The sequence below is a fragment of the Pseudorasbora parva genome, chromosome 14, assembly GCF_024679245.1.
Source record: "Pseudorasbora parva isolate DD20220531a chromosome 14, ASM2467924v1, whole genome shotgun sequence".
Classification (NCBI taxonomy): Eukaryota; Metazoa; Chordata; class Actinopteri; order Cypriniformes; family Gobionidae; genus Pseudorasbora; species Pseudorasbora parva.
In genome coordinates, this window is record NC_090185.1 from 32,296,877 (window position 1) to 32,309,861 (window position 12,985).

Below are 12,985 nucleotides of genomic sequence, written 5' to 3' on the forward strand. Positions count from 1 at the left end.
GGAAACTCTAAGAATTTAGTTTCAACTCTGTTGACTCTGAGTTAAAGTAGTATTTTTGCAGTAAAATATCCGAAAAACCCCAGGCCATTTTGTTCTGTTGAGTTTTAAAATATCCCAAATGTTTCCAACTATTTGTAAACTGTGAGAAAATTGCTGTTTAACCAGGAGCCGAGACGTCTGAGGGAGTTGCCTGTCAGTGCCATCATATCTGCGTTACTCTTGGTTTCTGGTTTTATTTGGCAGAAGCTCTTTACTCTTAGCAGTGTGAACAAGTGTCACAGCAGCTGCTGAGCGAACGCACAGAGTAACGTCATAACACCATTTTAAACACACTTAAATGTATCTTAATATGATGATAAACAGAGCTGCATTACCTCATACTCAAAGCAGGAATGGCGCCGGCGACTGTGTCCCGTCATAATAAAGGTCCCGCTGCTCGCGAGCAGTGTGTTCGGCAACAATCGCTCCAGCGGCCGTGCTCAGCTCCTCAACACTCGGTCCTGCTCTGCTTCACACTACAGTAACGTTAATAATCACATCATGAACATGATTTCTGCCTGCGTGTTATCCCAATATTGATGGAATGCATCAAACCAGAGAAAGCACCCCATTTCTGAAAGAGAGGTAACTTACTATGTGAACTTAACCTGCTCATGAGCAGGATTTCATTGGTAAACCCAGAGTTTCTTTTGGTCTACTCCCTTTTAAAAGCATCAGCGGTGTTTTAAGTCCCAGTGAACCGGAAGTAACGAGTGAGTTTTCTCCAGTGCTGTGACGTATTTCCACGTGAGTTTCCCTCGTTTCAGGGTTAACATACTGTTTTTACTTAAAGGGATAGTTCACCCAAAAATGAAAATTATAGTTTGCCCATAGAAGTGCATCTATCCATCATATAACTGCTCCACACGGCTGTTGGGGGTTAATAAAGGCCTTCTGAAGCGAAATGGCGCGTTTGTGCAAGAAAAATATCCATATTTAAAACTTTAGACTAAAATAACTAACTTCTGGCAATCAGCGGTATGCAAGTCGACCTGCAGCGAAAGTGTAACCCCCTGCCGTGATGTATAGGAGTAAGCTTTGACGCCTCATGCGGATAAGGCTGGGCACTCGTTTTAGAGTCTAATAAATGACCGGTGTTTTGTTTTGGTCTATCCTCTGCGCTTCTACGCTCATCAATATGCATGGGTCAAGGGTCACTCTCGCTGTAAATCGATTCACATAGGATGACTTGAGGGTGAGTAAATCATGGGTTAATTTAACATTTTTGGGATAACTAACCCTTTAACCTATTTTCTGAAACAGCCCCTAGATGACTACAATGCACTGAAAATATACATGACTGCATACTTTTGTTTAAAGATGAAAGATGGGTGGGGAGGAAGCAGGGGGTGCACCCTAGATCGTAAAACTTTTTTTTAAAGTTTAGAGATAGAGTGGCCTTACACTATACTATTTACACAACAAGCAGCCCCAGTAATTTGTATACTGGTAATCATTTTTTTTTGCTCCTGTATTTTTAATTGTAACACCAGACAGTCATATTAAGATCTTGCAGACCATTAAAGGACATTAAAGCATTTCAATGCTTTTTTCTGATTAAATAATAATAATAATGTGTTCACTGTTTGAAAACTTGTTTTATGGAAATATGAGGTAGGAGGAAAACCTATTTCAGTTATTCTGCAAGCAAACAGTTTCTGCGGCAATATTGCGAGAGAATGCAAATGTTCTGCGAGCAAACACAAAGTTTCTCAATATATCTACGAGAATGCAAAAGCATTCATATATATATATATTTTTAATTCAGCCTTGTTAGCAGCTCTGTAAATTCTAATATATATATACATATATATATATATATATATATATATATATATATATATATACACATATATATATATATATATATATACACACATATATATATACACACATATATATATACACACATATATATATACACATATATATATATACACACATATATATATACACACATATATATATATATATATATATATATATATATATATATACACACACACATATATATATATATATATATATATATACATATACACACACATATAGACAATTACATTCTTCTGCTTATAACAGGGCTTATACTGATCAAGCCTGAATTTATTTGATCAAAAATACAGGGGGAAAAAACTGTAACATTGTGGAAATATTATTATAATTTAAAATAATGGTTTTCTATTGTAATATACTTTCAAACATAATTTATTCCTATGATCAAAGCTGCATTTTTAGCATCATTACTCCAGTCTCCATTGTGACATGAGCCTTCAGAAATCATTCTGATATGATTTAACAATTTTGGATTTGTTTGAACCTGTGACACTTTTTCCTTGATGAATAAAATATTAAAAATAACAGTATTTATTCAAAAACATATATATATATATATTTTACAATAAAATCTTTACTGTCACTACTTATCAATTTAACACATTCTTGCCCAATAAAAAAAGAGGGGAAAAAAGACTGTCCCCAAACTTTTGAACAGTAGTAGTGTACAAAAGATTTCTATTTTAAATACATGCTGTTCTTTTATAACTTGTATAACAGTTTCCAACATTGATAATAAATCATATCAGCAGCCATACCACCCTGTAGCCCAAGACTGGTTTCCCACTGAAGCTAAGCAGGGCTGAGCCTGGTCATTACCTGGATGGGAGACCAACTGGGAAAACCAGGTAGCTGCTGGTAGAGGTGTTAGTGAGGCCAGCAGGGGGCGCTCACCCTGTGGTCTGTGTGGGTCCTAACACCCCAGTATAGTGATGGGGACGCTATACTGAGAAAGAGCACTGTCTTTCGGATGAGACGTTAAACCGAGGTCCTGACTCTCTGTGGTCATTAAAAATCCCAGTAGGGGTGTAACCCCAGCATCCTGGCCAAATTTGCCCATTAGCCCCTGTCCATCATGGCCTCCTAATAATCCCCATAACCTGATTGGCTTCATCACTCGGTCTCCTCTCCACCAATCAGCTGGTGTGTGGTGAGCGTTCTGGCGCAATATGGCTGCCGTCGCATCATCCAGGTGGATGCTGCACATTGGTGGTGGTTGAGGAGATCCCACCTTCTATGTAAAGCGCTTTGAGTGCCTTGAAAAGCGCTATATAAATCGAACGCATTATTATTATTATTATATCAGAATGATTTCTGAAGGATCATGTGACACTAAAGACTGGAGTAATGAAGCTGAAAATTAAACTTTACATCACAGAAATAAATTATATTTTCAACTATATTAAAATAGAAAACAAATTATTTAAATTGTAAACAAATTCACAATAGTAGTGTTTTTTCTGTATTTTTGATGTAATATATGCAGCCCTGATGACCTGAAGATTTTTCAAAAACATTTTACTTTTACAAACTTACGATACTATATAAATACACCGATTAGGCATAACATTATGACCATTTTGATATGGTGAAGTATATAACACTGATTATCTCTTCATCACAGCACCTGTTAGTGGGCGGGATATATAAGGCAGCAAGTTAACATTTTGCCTTCAAGGTTGATGTGTTAGAAGCAAGAAAAATGGGCAAGCGTAAGGATTTAAGCGTGTTTGACAAGGGTCAAATTGTGATCGACTTTTCTGATAGAAAGGTGTCAGAATACACAGTGTATTTCAGTTTGTTGTGTATGAGGCGGCACAGCCGTAGACCAGTCAGGGTGCCCATGCTGACCCCTTTCCCCCGCGAATGCCACGGAGCAATGCGGTGGCCTGGTCTGATGAATCATGTTTTCTTTTACATCACGTGGATGACAGGGTGTGATGCTTTGGGCAATTTCTGCTGGGAAACCTTGGGTCCTGCCATCCATGTGGATGTTACCTTACTTTAACTTGTACCACCTACCTAAGCATTGTTTCAGACCATGTACACACTTTTAAGGGTATCCTCTGGTGGCTGTGGCTCTTTCAGCAGGATGGCCACATTTTTGCTTTGTGGCCATTTTAGCTCTGCCACAAAGCAAAAACGGTTCAGGAACGGTTTGAGGAGCACAACGAGTTTGAGGTGTCGACTTGGCCTCCAAATTCCCCAGATCTCAATCAAACCGCGAATCTGTAGGATGTGCTGAACAAACAAGTCCGATCCATGGAGGACACACCTCCGAACTAAATGGACTTAAAGGATCTGCTGCTAAAATCTTAGTGCCAGATACCACAGCACACCTTCAGGGGTCTAGTGGAGTACATGCCTCAACGGGTCAGGGCTGTTTTAGACGCAAAAGGGGGACCAACACAATATTAGATCATAATGGTATGCCTATATACACAAAATGTATTTACTCCCATAAAAATATCCCATTATAACTCCTCTCGAGATCATGTTGAACTTATTATGTGGCCAACACAGCAGATGTTTGGTAGAAAGGCTTCTGCATGACAAAACTTAAGAACTTTATAACATTAGTGAAAACAGCAGTCAATCAAAAAAAGATCAAACTCCAAGAATTTTAATGACAGTCAAAAAACATGGCGCAAATGAACAGCCAGTACGGGTTTCCAAACGTAAAATGCAAGGTCGACTTACAAAATAAACAGATTCACAACTCTGTGGTTCCATCCAAACGAAAACATCATCCACTTAAAAGTCCACCCACTTGAAGAATTTAGAGTCCAAAGCATAATTCTGTAGGTAAGTTGAGTGCAACACAAGGAAGTTTTTTATCCGACCCTCAGCGGCGGCGCCACTAACACGACTCCATCCCCTCGGACAAACAGCATGGGAATGTTCCGCTTCGTTGACTGCAAGACAAACGGGTTATGCATGTCAACACAATGACTGATGGCCTAGATTAATAAAAGCAAAATTGAAAGTCTCATAATTTTGAGGGGGAAACAAGGGCTGCGTCAGAAAACTTAAGACGTAGTTTCTCACTGCACTATCCGGCAATGACTATGTAGACCTTTGCAGCACGAATGTAGCTCATGATTTCAGACAGACTTCTGAGGAAGCGTAACAGTTGAATGATCTACAGCTAAATAAACCGAGCTTTGGTGTGAACTCAGCAAATATTTAGTTACTACAATAGTAATTTCTCACTAGAAATGACATCAGAAGTGGAAAACATTGGACAACAACTTAATTTACACACAAACTGAACTTTTAGATGCCATATTTTTATTTTTAGCTCAAGTGTCACCAAATAGGATAGTATTATGGGATATCAAAAAGATCGAAGGATGCAACTATACTGCCTATATACCTATACTATCTCAGGAGACAGGGTGAAGCTAACATTGAATTTGGATGTGAAATGAGTCCTTCAAAGGCAGCATTTGTAAGTTTTCAGACACAGCCCAGGTAAAGAAGAAAGGATTTTTTTTTTGTAACTTTTTTTCTTTTTCAATAATAAAGAAATCATGCATCAAGATTGGCATTTATTTTTTACTCCTTTTCTTAGGCTCTGTTTACACCTAGTTTAAAGATGTTTTTTGATCAATCATATTACATGTGTGCGATGTTAAATACAGGTGTAGACGGGGTCTAAAACATTGAGCGTGTCCAATTTCAAAACACATTCAAAAACACATTCGACTGGATTGCTTTCGTATGTAAACACTCAAGTGGTCAAATATGATCGAACAGCCACAAAAGACTGTCTACTCTCCGCCTACTGACCTAATGTGTAAACATTATGGGAACGGACAGGGTTTAAAATTTGCTGGCTGAAGACTAGGGTTGGGAATCAAGAATGAACTCCAATTCTGGAATCGGATACCCGAGGTCAAGAATCGGATACACTGTAAACCCTAATGCTTAAAATAATTAATTGGTTTGAGTAGAGCCAACTCAAATTAAACAATTAAGTTCAGTCAAATAAACTTTTACAAGTATTTAGCGCTCTCTTTCTTTTTTCCCCAAGTTCACAGAACTGATATATTTTAAAGTAAGCTGAACTGTTTCAATGTTTAAATTTCCGTAACAATAGGCAGCACCAAATATGAGTTAAACGAGTGTGTGCACCGGGACGGATAAACGCAGTGGTCATATTTACTCATGCGATCAGCTGCCTGTCTCAGTTCACAGTGAATGAATTTGGTGAACTTCATATGTGGATGTTGTGAGGTTAGCGCGCATTTGGGAATGTAGGCATCTTCTCCACAACTGCATTGTTTACGATTACCGCATTTTACTAGATTTGTAATGAGCATTTGTAAACATGCTTTCTGCCAAAATAAAAGCTTGACTGCAGTTTAGGCCTACATCAAAAACACTAATATAGAAATTAGAACAAAACTAAATAAAAAAAGTTTCATTCATTTTCCATTACATTTGTTTTGCAATATATGGCTATTATTGTCATAGGATTAATATTAATAATCTTTGGGGGCTCACAGACCCACAGAGAGGGACAGAGGACCTACCACAGTTTAACAAAATCTTATAGGAAACACTGGTGTTCATATGGCCCCGTTCACACAGCAGGCAAAAGTGGCCCGAATCTGATTTTTTTGGGGTCAAGTGACCGGGTCAGACCTCTTCAGAGGTGGTGTGAACACTCAAATCTAGCCCAGAGCGGATTTTTTCAAATCAGATTTAGACCACATACATATGTGGTCCTAAATCTGACCCAGATCTGATTTTTTCCAAAGCGGCTGCAGTGTGAACAACCAAGGTGGATTTGATATGACTTTTACGTCAATCTATGTCGACATTTGTCACAATTATGTGCCGGCGAGTTAGCCCTAGACACAACAGACACAGACAGTAACATTAAAAACTAGACTAGATATGGAGAACAGCGATGGAGCAAGTCAGTGGAGGGAGAGTGAGGTGTTAGACCTAATTAGTATATGGGGAGATACTTTAATTAAAGCTACGCTAGAAGTATTCTGCCGTAACCGCTGTTTTTGAAAAAATAGCACACGAAATGGAAGAACAGGGACACAGAAAAACGTGGATTCAGTGCCAAAGGAATGTGACAAAAGGAAAAAATAACCAATTTTGCTCTCTTTCTTTTCGTTCTTCTCCTCTTCAGCACATGCTCATTACTGTTATGGCTTCCATTGCACAAACATTTTTGCTTACTTCCTCTATAACCTCTCGAACTTTAGTGCAACAGCGTGCTGCGTCTGATGTCATTGATATTGTTCTTTTGCACATGCGGGTTAGTTTGAAACCTCAAACAGTTCACACTGGAATCAGATATAGGCCACATTTTAAAAGGTAATGTGAACAGCCAAACAAAAAAATCAGATCTGAGCAAAAAATCAGAATTGAGCATTAAGACTTGCAGTGTGAATGGGGCCTATGTAAATTGCAAAAGCTTATTTCATTCATTAGATCAAAAGACGTCCATTTACCCGTCCATAGACCCTCCCCTCCAAGAAATCAGGACAGAAGTGGTTGAAAGTGGACAAATGAGATGGATTAAATCTCCAGATGTAAACGGGAATGTGTCTACTTGTGATCCGATCAACCAAAATGTTTAAGCAGGGCCATACAAGTTGCTGCTGTTACGTTAATATTTGATTTACTTTCTATTTATCCCCAATATAAGGTTTATTATAAATTAACTTCCTGCATTCTGAAATTCAATTTTGGCAGAACATAGAGGAACGCAGCAGCAGTTACCTTATAAATCTCCTCATACGTCTCCTCATCGATTTCCACAGTCGTCACGGTCTCTTCAACATCTCCGAGGATCATGTTTAAGTGCTGGTCATAGGCCTAATGGAAAATATACACGTTTGATACCACATAATCATGATAAATTCTATTTTTTTTTACCATTTAATATTGGCATTGATGTTTAGAAACAAAATCTACAGCATTGTGCGTCATACAAAATGCATATATTACTGCTTCATTTAGTATTGTCCTGAATGAGATATTTGACATGAAAGATGTTTACATATAGTTCACAAAACAAAAATCTGAATATTTATAAAAATGAAATGCATTAAAGCTGGGGGTGAAAAATTACAAAATGCCTTCAAATAACCATGAATAATCTAGGTAACAACAGCATTAAAAATCAAAGATATGTAAAAAAAAAAAATCTTGTGGATTATATGTTTACATCTTTCATATAAAATACCTCATTCAGGACAGTACTAAATAAAAATGCATTTTGTATGATCCCTCTTATAATTACAATTTCGCAAGGCATATAGCTGACAATGTATGAATGTATGTATGTGTACACACACACATAATATAACAATCACAGTTTGTTGTCTACATCCTTTTGAGAACTTTCGGCCAGAATTGCCACTGGCAAGACAGAGTTAAAACGGTTTCATGTCGTTTAACATTGTGTTGTTGTGCATTGTGGTATTACACCGATATTAAAAGGAATTAAACATTTAATGCAGCGTGCGTGTGTGTGTGTGTCTGTGTGTGTTTGTCTCACGTGCAGTCTGCCGCGCAGCTCTCTGTCATTCCGCATCTTCACGTAGATTCTCTCATCCAGACTCAACCGGATCAGATCCAGAGGCTCTTCGACAGTGTTGGTGGTTTGTTGCTGCAAATGTTTTAGTTTCAGTAATAACGTTATAATATTTCAGAAATATAACAGTATTGTTTCTGAATGACCATGTTGAGCCACCGTGTGAAACCTGCTGAATTAACTGCCTTGACATACACCGAGACATACATGAAAACAAATGGGTAACTTTATGTTTCAGCTCCGCGATTATATAACGATATATATTTTTTTAAAAAACATGCACTCTTGTAAAGGCAACAAAATAGCATACCTGCTCAGCGTCGTCCGCCATCTTTCAAAATTACCCAAAATGCTTTTCGTTTGTCTCCCAAAATCATTGGCGGGCAAATGAATGTTTGCTGATAAACCAAAGTGTTCCTCCAGAGGGCGCGTCAAGACCCGGTGAAGACTCAGGAAACTGAATCCGCCTTTGAGAAGCTTGCAGGTTGCAGACTAGCCCTGCGTCTCAATCAGCTCCTTAGTTCACTAGTCAGGGCACTGATCAGGACATAAGTCAATGGGCTGACTCCCTGATCAAGTGCCCTGACTAGGGAACTAGGGAGCTGATTGAGACGCACCCAGACACTGTTGGGGACATGGTTGGGGATGTAAGCGTTTCCTGATAAACCAGTGTTCCTCTAGAGGGCGCGTGAAGGCTAAGGAAACTAAATCCGCCTTTGATAAACATTAAAATCCTATAAAGTTTTTGTCGTATGTGAGAAGTATGTCGACTAACTTCTATAACCTTTTAAATGTATTTGTGTTAACTCCTAATAACTGACAGTGAAATGGAAATTCGATCTACCAATTTCTCTAAAAACACTGTTTAAAAATCCTTCACCAGTAATCACAAACGTCTGTGATTGGTCCACTCTGGATAGCGCAGAGAAAAGTAACGGGAAACACGCCGTAAAGCCTTTCACCCGTAATGTGCTAGAATAATTTCAGAGGACTGTTAAAATCGATGGATTATTATTCAGAATCTAGTTATTAAAAATATGTTATCCATGCTGGAGACGTGTTTCAACCATTGGTGTTTGGTATTTAAAGGAATAGTTCACTTTAAAATGAAAATTCTGTCATCCTTTACTCACCCTCACATTGTTTCAAACCTGTATGAATATCTTAAGATTGAGGGGCCCCCCAAGATAAGGCGGGGCCCTAGGCAACCGCCTATATTGCCTAATGGAAAGGCCGGCTCTGGCTAGAGTTAACTGTTTATACAGGTTTGAAACAACTTGAGTTTGAGTAGCCTAACGAATGACAGAATTTTCATTTTGGAGTGAACTATTCCTTTAAATTGTTGAGTCTTACAGTTACTAATTCAATTATTGTTCTATACAAAAAGGGAGTAACTTTTCAGACAAAAAAACTAGACACATAGTTTGAATACTTCTATCATGTTCTATTATCACTCTTGTGGAAACTGAGGTCGTGTGTGTGTGTGTGGTTAAATGTGTATTTATATTTAACCTAGGTGAACTTTTTTCTCTCAATGCACAAAATGTTCAACATAATTGTACTTTTTTTATTTGTGTGATTATGAAATCTATGAGAATATGAAACACAAATTATTTAAATAAAAACATTAAAAAATACAATAAAATAAAAAATTGGTTTACACCCCCTCTTTTAAAGTAGGTGAGACTTTGTGGTTATTTTCTTGTAAGGTGCAAGACCAGTGGAACATTTTACAAGAACATTTCTAAACAACTTACATATGGCTACCACACATGAGGTAAACTATACACCAAAGAGGCGTTAAACCCACGGACAAAGCTGTGCAGTGAGTGACCAAAAGTGCAAAAAGAAATTCTGAGGGCTTTAACCAATGATTTTTGTACATTTAAAGAGATGATTGTATCACATTGTAGCACAAAGAGGATTGCAACACATTTTAACACAGATAATTGTAGCAAAATGATTGTAACAAAGATTACTGTAACACATATACACTTAAAGATGATTGCAACACATAACACACAGGTAGGTATTTTTGATTTCAAAGTACTCATAAAAAAAATTAATAGCGCGTTCACAAAATTTTTTGTCATGTCGTTCCAATGGCTTTCTACTGTGGAACACAAAATTAGATTTTATCTATGATGTGTAATCTACATGGTTAAGCTCTATAAGCCAAAACAAACACGAATAAAGTTTCACAAACTGTTCTCCCTCCAGTAAATGTAACATGTGTGGGTTATATTTCTAGTCTTCTAAAGCCATACATTATCTTTATGTGGTGAACAGACCCAATTTGAAGTTACCCTATAGCTTAAAATCTAAATCTAAAGCTTGAGAACTGTCTGTGTTTGAGATCAACACTTTCAATTTCATTTCAGAAATAAATAATGAGTACATTCCGTTTGTATTGTAGCAGCTTTATTGAACAAATACAACAGTATATTGCATCTATAGCCTATACATGCCCTTGTGTGCTTACACACACACACACACACACACACACACACACACACACACACACACACACACACACACACAGACACACACACACACACACACAAACACATATACTGAATATTGAAATAATATTATGAAATGTCAGTCTAACTGGTTGTTCATTATCCCACTCATTACAAAGCTACTTACCAAATAAATACATATTGAACAAAATTTGTTTGTTATGGCGGAATCCAGAATAGAGAGGCATATAGCAAAATGGAAATCAGTTTAATGTTTATCAGTCATTATACACAGATTTCTGAACACTGAATGGCCCCCAATTAGCAAGTTATCACAAACAAGCATATCGAAACAAACATTTTTAAAGCAAACTGAACAGCTTGAAGTTGTTCTGTAGTTTCACTTCCTTTCGATAGATTCACATTTAACGTCTACCGGTAAACTTTTTTATTTAGCACAATTCGAATCAAAATGTACCTACATTACAGCATTGTTTATTGTAAATAAAATACAAGTAATTAAATATATATTTTAACTATACAGTATTACAAGATAAGTAAGTTTGGTAACACTTTATTTTAAGGTTAAAATATTAGCATGCATATTACTAGGATAATGGGTGTTTAATAGTACTAATAAAGCATTTATTAATTCTTATTCTGCATGACTGCTTGTGTAGGATCTACATCCTACACAATAGCCTATATACTTAACATAAACGCTACAAAAACTACACCTTACTAACCATTAATAAGCAGCAAATTAAGTGTTTTTGAGGCAAAAGTCATAGTTAAAGTGAATGTGATCTCAAAGCTAAAGTTCACACTTCATTATATGCTTATTTAAAATAAAATTGTGTCCCTTGCACAACCCCTGGGGTCAAAAATAGCAAGCTAAATGTGCTGATAAAAGATATCTGTAGTTATGCAATATGTGATGCTTTTTTTAAATACAGTGAGAAAGGAAACTATGGTGTCAGATTTAATTGTGTGTTCTCGGTTGTGGCAGCTCTAGAAGTGCATATGTGCTGTTTATTTCTCTGGGCTGAAACCTTTTAGACCGTGTGGGAAAGCCTTCCGTAGCGTACTGAAAAAACAACCAATAATACCATTTAACCTCAATGCAAATGTTACAGTTTTTGGTTGAAATGTAATCCAAACAACTCTGCACCGCCAGAATGAACAGCTTTAATTCTTAAAAATAAAGGTTCTTTATAGTGGAAGACTAGATTATTTAGATGGTTCTTCATGCACTACAATAACATGATTCTTTAAAGAACTGTTTACTGAAAGGTTCTTTGGGAAGCCCAAAATGGTTCTTCAATGGCATTGCTGTGAAATCCACCTTTTTAAACCTTTATTTGTAAGAGTGTACAACAGGTTCTTCTAATGGAACCCCAGAAGGGTGTATATTAGGACCTTAAAGGGACACATTTAAAAACGCATACTAAAGCTGTGGTAACATGCACCTCAAAGGAATAGTTTGCCCCAATGAAAATTCTGACTTTATTTCATAAACTGTAAAGAACTGTTTTGATCATACAGTAAAACCTCATGAGTCCAGTGTTGTTTTGGACCCCATTGAGTTCTCCAAAAAAAACATCTTTTGTGTTTTGCAGAATAAACAAATAAGTTTGGAATGGCACAAGGGACAGTTTACATTTTGGGGGAACTATTCTTTGAAAGGTAGCATATTAGTATTTTAACTAGTTTTGATCTATTAATCATAATTGTTTTACCTGCACTTGAGTTGATTCTTGTGGTTCAGTAACTGGAGGTGGTTGTAGGTTTGTATCTTGAGATTGTTTCAAGTTGTTTCTGGTTCTCTTGCTTCCAAGAACATAAACCTTTACTAGTCCTTAAAGTGAGAGTGAATTCAGATTTAACATTAAGTCTTCCCATCTTTACAGACAGAATAACACAATCGTATCAAAGAGCTCACCTATGATCACGAGGATCAGAACAGCGTTCAACAGAGTAGATATGAGGCTAATAATCTGCCAATGTGACTGATTCTGCACAATGTACATCACCGCTGAATGATTCTGGGTCTCTGCAGTTGGAGTTGACATTGGAGTTGACGTTG

At 37.1% G+C, this 12,985-nt stretch overlaps 1 protein-coding gene and 1 long non-coding RNA gene across 2 annotated transcripts; both read right to left on the minus strand.

Annotated features, from left to right (window-relative positions):
* Positions 1-4,479: 4,479 nt before the first annotated feature.
* Positions 4,480-8,902, minus strand: lsm3 (LSM3 homolog, U6 small nuclear RNA and mRNA degradation associated). The gene is made up of 4 exons (XM_067414901.1): positions 8,748-8,902; positions 8,402-8,512; positions 7,621-7,716; positions 4,480-4,787 (listed from the first exon to the last, which is right to left on the minus strand). Exons 1-4 carry the CDS (start codon positions 8,766-8,768, stop codon positions 4,707-4,709), a joined length of 309 nt encoding a protein of 102 aa, XP_067271002.1. The 5' UTR covers positions 8,769-8,902; the 3' UTR covers positions 4,480-4,706.
* Positions 8,903-10,923: 2,021 nt separating this feature from the next.
* On the minus strand, positions 10,924-12,985 carry LOC137039602 (uncharacterized). Its single transcript, XR_010897718.1, has 3 exons — positions 12,842-12,985; positions 12,639-12,757; positions 10,924-11,986 (listed from the first exon to the last, which is right to left on the minus strand). It is a non-coding gene; the product is annotated as an uncharacterized lncRNA (long non-coding RNA).